The 4,993-nt window shown below is 56.3% G+C and overlaps 1 protein-coding gene across 1 annotated transcript; it reads right to left on the bottom strand.

Annotated features, from left to right (window-relative positions):
• Positions 1-784: 784 nt before the first annotated feature.
• LOC141478737 (acrosin-like) lies at positions 785-4,347 on the bottom strand. The gene is made up of 5 exons (XM_074167725.1): positions 4,223-4,347; positions 3,709-3,909; positions 3,158-3,423; positions 2,220-2,365; positions 785-1,135 (listed from the first exon to the last, which is right to left on the bottom strand). The coding sequence occupies exons 1-5, from the start codon at positions 4,291-4,293 to the stop codon at positions 785-787; spliced, it is 1,035 nt and encodes a 344-aa protein (XP_074023826.1). The 5' UTR covers positions 4,294-4,347.
• Positions 4,348-4,993: the final 646 nt, after the last annotated feature.

The raw sequence follows: 4,993 nt of genomic DNA, 5'->3' as shown, positions 1-4,993 counted from the left end.
ATAAGCCCAGCATGTTCGTAGATTCCTCAAATAACAGTATGGAAGTTAAGTCCATGTAACATCTGTGGCTGGATGTCAAGCTCCTTATCCAGTCATTGGTGCAAACCTTGGGTCTTTCTAGATCTGTGTCTCTTGGGCCATGAGATAGCCCAGTTTCATGTTCACCGTGCATTGTACACACGCAAACAGGGATCCTACCAGTAGCTAGCCTTAGACACTTTGTGTTTCCAGCTGTTGTCCCCAAGATCTCTAGCTTCCCATGACGCGTTCCCTTCTTTGCCCAGAGAAGCTGTGGCTGCCCCATCCCTGGAGGTGTTCAAGGCCAGGCTGGATGGGGCTTTGAGCAACCTGGTCTAGTGGGAGGTGTCCCTGCCCGTGGCAGCGGGGTTGGAACTAGGTGGTGTTTAAGCTCCCTTGCAATCCAAACCATTCTATGATTCTTCCACAGCCCCCTCACCCCGCTCTCCAGCCAGGCAGGGTTCCAGCCCTTTGGAGTGACTCTCGTTTGTGCTCCGCTGTCTGCCTGCCACCTCATTTTGCAGGTGCCAGGCATGGAAGTCCTTCACAGGAGACTGAATTGGACTGAAGCATGGTTAGCTGTGGAAACTGGCAACTTTATTCCAAGAACTAAGTCAGCTTCAACATTTGTGCATGCTCAGAGGAGAGTGGGCAGGACAGAGCAGGCCTTTGATACCAAGGCTGCCTTTGGATCAGGTGGTTTTGCCCCAGAAGGAAATGGTCCTGGTCCACTGCAGCCTGTGCTGGACCCTGTTCATCCTGCTGCTCAAGCACTTTTTCCCCTTAGGAACTTCAGGACCTCCTGCAGCTGATTAAAGAAATTCACCAGCATCTGGCATGGAAGTGGACAGGGTGTAAATCTGCCCTGTGTTGTTGTTGGCCTTGGCCTCGGCCTCTTAGAGGGGGTTGAGGTGAAGACTGGCTGTGATGTTGGAGTAGCTGATAGTGGTGGGCGCAGTCCCATCTGTATCAAGATCCACCTGTAAAAGTGCTGTGTGGAGGTGTAGACTCCAGGCTGTTTTGCTCTCGCACAGCCTTTCCCCCAGCTGGTCACTCCAACAAGCCAGAAGTAGTCCGCATTGTTGTCTTTGCAGGTGAGAGGACCACCGCTGTCACCCTGCAGCGGAGGAGAGAGGATTATCAGGAATAGTGTGGCCAGAAGGACTGGGGCAGTGATCATCCCCCTGTACTCAGCACTGGTGAGTTCCCACCTCCAGTGCTATGTCCAGTTTTGGGCCTCTCACTACAGAATAGACATTGAGGTGCTGGAGCGGGTCCAGAGAAGGGCAACGGAGCTGGTGAGGGGTCTGGAGCACAAGTCTTGTGAGGAGCGGCTGAGGGAACTGGGGTTGTTCAGCCTGGAGAAAAGGCGGCTGAGGGGAAACCTTCTCGCTCTCTACAACTCCCTGAAAGGAGGGTGTAGCCGGGGGGGGTGTGTGTCAGTCCGTTCTCCCAAGTAACAAGCGATAGGAAGCGATAGGACAAGATGAAACGGCCTCAAGTTGCGCCAGGGGAGGTTCAGATTAAATATTAGGAAAAAATTCTTCACGGAAAGGGTTATCAAGCACTGGTACAGGCTGCCCAGGGAAGTGGTGGAATCGTCATCCCTGGAGGTATTTAAAAGCCAGGCAGACGTGGTGCTGAGGGACATGGTTTAGTGTTGGTTTTTGTCAGTGTTAGGTTGATGGTTGGACTCGATCTGAAAGGTCCCTTCCAACCTAGACAAATCTATGATTCTGTGATGGAGGTGGTGTTGGGTGGCCACTGTCAGCACTATGGCTGGCTCCTTGTCTCTCACAGCACCTGCCAGAGCTGTATTCACTGTCCAGGAAGGCTCTGCTCAGGCCCAGGAGCCTATACAGCCTTGTCTGAGAGGGGGTCATGGGCCTGTATGGTAGGGCTGTCTCTCATCTCTGCAGCATGATCCTGGATGTGTGGAAGACGGGTGTTCTGGGAACAGGATCTGGACCTATGGGCTACCGAGAGCACTGGATGGGCTTTCTGGGCAGAGTCCCCAGCCTCTGAGGGACTGGGGGCTGCTGGGCAAGTACCTGCAGATGGGGAAGGGGAGGTGAGCCCCAACAGCGGTGGGGAGCCAGCAGTGGGAGGTGACTTTCCAGGCAGAGCCTGTGCCAGGGTGTGTTTGGGTGGTAGTGACAGTGCTCCTGTGCTGCTGGGGCTGGACCTGTGTACGCTCCTACCTGGCAGGTGTCGATGCCACCCTGCAGGTAGCCAGCACACAGGTTGTGGGTGTGGATGGCCCCTGCATACCACCGGCTGCTGTTACAGAGGTTGACATCAATGAGGTGGACCTGGGCCTCCTGCAGGACATCAGTTGTATCTCCAGCTGTGAGCACAGAAAGGAATCATAGAATCGTAGAATGGTTTGGGTTGGAAGGGACCTTAAACACCACCAAGTTCCAACCCCGCTGCCATGGGCAGGGACACCTCCCACTAGACCAGGTTGCTCAATGTCCCATCCAGGCTGGTCTTGAACGCTTCCAGGGATGGGGCAGGCACAGCTTCTCCAGTCAACCTGTTCCAGTGTCTCACCACCCTCACAGTGAAGAATTTCTTCCTGAGATCTCATCTAAGTCTCCCCTCGTTCAGTTTAAAACCATTACCCCTTGTCCTAATGCTCCACTCCCTGATCAAGAGTCCCTCCCCATCTCTCCTGCAGGCCCCCTTTAGGGACTGGAAGGTGCTCTAGGGTCTCCCCAGAGCCTTCTCTTTTACAGGCTGAACACCCCCAACTCTCTCAGCCTGTCTTCATAGGAGAGATGCTCCAGCCCTCTGGTCATCTCTGTGGCCTGCTCTGGAGCTGTTCCAACAGGTCCATGTCCTGTGCTGAGGACTCCAAACTAGATGCAGTACTCCAGGAATTACCACCCAGCAGCTCGTTGCCAGTTCTCCCCCCCCCGTTTGGGTGAACCCCTCTCACTGGGCTTGGCTTTGCATCTTGAAGGCCTTGTACCAGTGTTTCCCTTCTGTCTTGCTTTGGGTATTGGGTCAGGCCCATCTCTCCATAGATATACCTCCTTAGCCTGACTGGCTTTTGCCTCTGCTCTCAGGAAGCCCAACCCGTCTACCCAGTGAGCCACGCTTGCCCTCAGGACAGGAGTATTTTTTGGGAACTCACATCTTGCAGTTGTGGCACCCCAACCACTGACATAGCAGGTCGTCAGCTCTGACACTCTCAGCGAGGCGTTGGGCACACAGGCAAGCTGTACGTAGGAACTGCACTGGACAGGCCGGTCCAATTCCAGCAACGCAATGTCGTTCCTTTCCGAGGTACTACTATAGTGTCTGTGAGGCAGGAGCCGCTTAATATTGCGCACTTGGGCCTCAGGGCCCAGCTGAGTCAACTGCGTGACCCCGATCAGTACGCGCCACATGGTGATGTTCCTGGAAGGCAGATGGAGATGGGGTCAGAGGGAGTGGAGCCATGTGCTGCAGCAGCCCGGCAGTTGCCTGCCTTCTGCTTCCCCAGGGAGAGAGGAAAGGCATGCTACAGAGGGTGCAATGGCCCCTGCATGCCTTAGGCCCAAGCAAGTTGAGCTGGAGGCTACTGGGGAGCGATGGCATGAGCCCAGGCACTGGGCAAGGAACCAGGATGGGAACAGCACGTGGTGCTGGCACAGGGCACCTGCCAGCGTGGTGGGGACAGACACATGCCCTGGTGCCCCTCACCTGATGTTGATGAAGCAATGGGCTGCTGTGAGGACCCACTGGGGGCTGATGAGGGACCCTCCGCAGATATGCCTCAGGCCTGTTTTCCAGGGTTCCTGGATGCTGACGATCCAGGGCCATGCCCCTGGCTGGGCGTCTGTGCCACCCACGACGCGCGACTTGCTGTAGTGAGAAGCCATTGGCCGGAGCCCGCAGGTCCCTCTGTAACCAGAAACTCGTGATTGTCCTACCCCATGGCTCGTTGCTGCTCAGGCTGAAGGTCACTGTCCACCCTCCCCACAAGGCGCTGCATGGACAGCAGGGCCGGGGACCCCATGGGGTGTGTGTCCGTCCCTGTTTCTGCATTAGGCCCATAGACAAATTGTGCCAGCAGCCTGGGGGCTGGCCAGGATCTGAGGCTCCCGTCCCACATGGGGTTCAGGAAGCTGGCTTGGCAGTGGGGGACAAGCAGGACCCCTCCAGTGAACCCCATAAGGGTTGCCCAAGCTCCCTTCCAGAGCCTCAGGCCACTTACCCACAGCTGTCCCATGTGCCTTGCACAGGCCGGCACAGGGCCAGCAGGATGAGGACGAGGAGCAGATTCATCGTTCCCCGTGGCACGTGGCAGCTGCAAGAACAGAGGGCTCGTTGCCACCAGTGCAGCAGCCGGTGTGCCCGTGGTGCCCTTGTCGCTGGGACTGATGTCACAGAATCACTGGTTCTGGGTGCTGGGCACGGTAGCATCTCAGAGGGGTGGGGGGTTCCAAGCCAGAGAGGGGGCAGAAGCTGGGATCAGACACCCCTGACAGACCCCTGAAGAATGCTCTGCTTGTGCAATGAGAGTGTGCAGGCGGCAGTGCCCAGCTCCGAGCGCTGTCTGCTGGCAGCCCGCAGGAAAAAAACAAGGGTGTCATCACAGCCTCTTTGGGAAGTTTGCTGCGCCACCCTCCTCTCTGCAGCCCTTTGCCCCCGGGTCCTTCCCAAAAATCATACACCAGAGAACAGAACTACTAGAGGCGGTATGCACGTGTTTGGGTGCTGAAGAGCCGATCTGGTTACAGCTATGGCACACAAGCAGTGATGTGCAATCCACATAAGCCAGACATAGTCAAGCCTTGTCAGCCTTCCTGCACACAGCCAGGCAGAGGGACAAGCCCAAGAAGTGGGCCCGTGTAAACCTTAGGAGGTTGAACAAGGCCAAGTGCAGGGTCCTGTACGAGAGTCAGGGCAACCCCTGGTACCAATACAGTCTGAGGGATGAAGGAGTGGAGAGAAGCCCTGCCGAGAAAGACTTGGGGGTACTGGT

The sequence above is a fragment of the Numenius arquata genome, unplaced genomic scaffold (assembly GCF_964106895.1).
Source record: "Numenius arquata unplaced genomic scaffold, bNumArq3.hap1.1 HAP1_SCAFFOLD_133, whole genome shotgun sequence".
Lineage (NCBI taxonomy): Eukaryota > Metazoa > Chordata > Aves > Charadriiformes > Scolopacidae > Numenius > Numenius arquata.
Note: the sequence above shows the minus strand (reverse complement) of the source record. Positions and strands in the feature narration are given on the sequence as shown.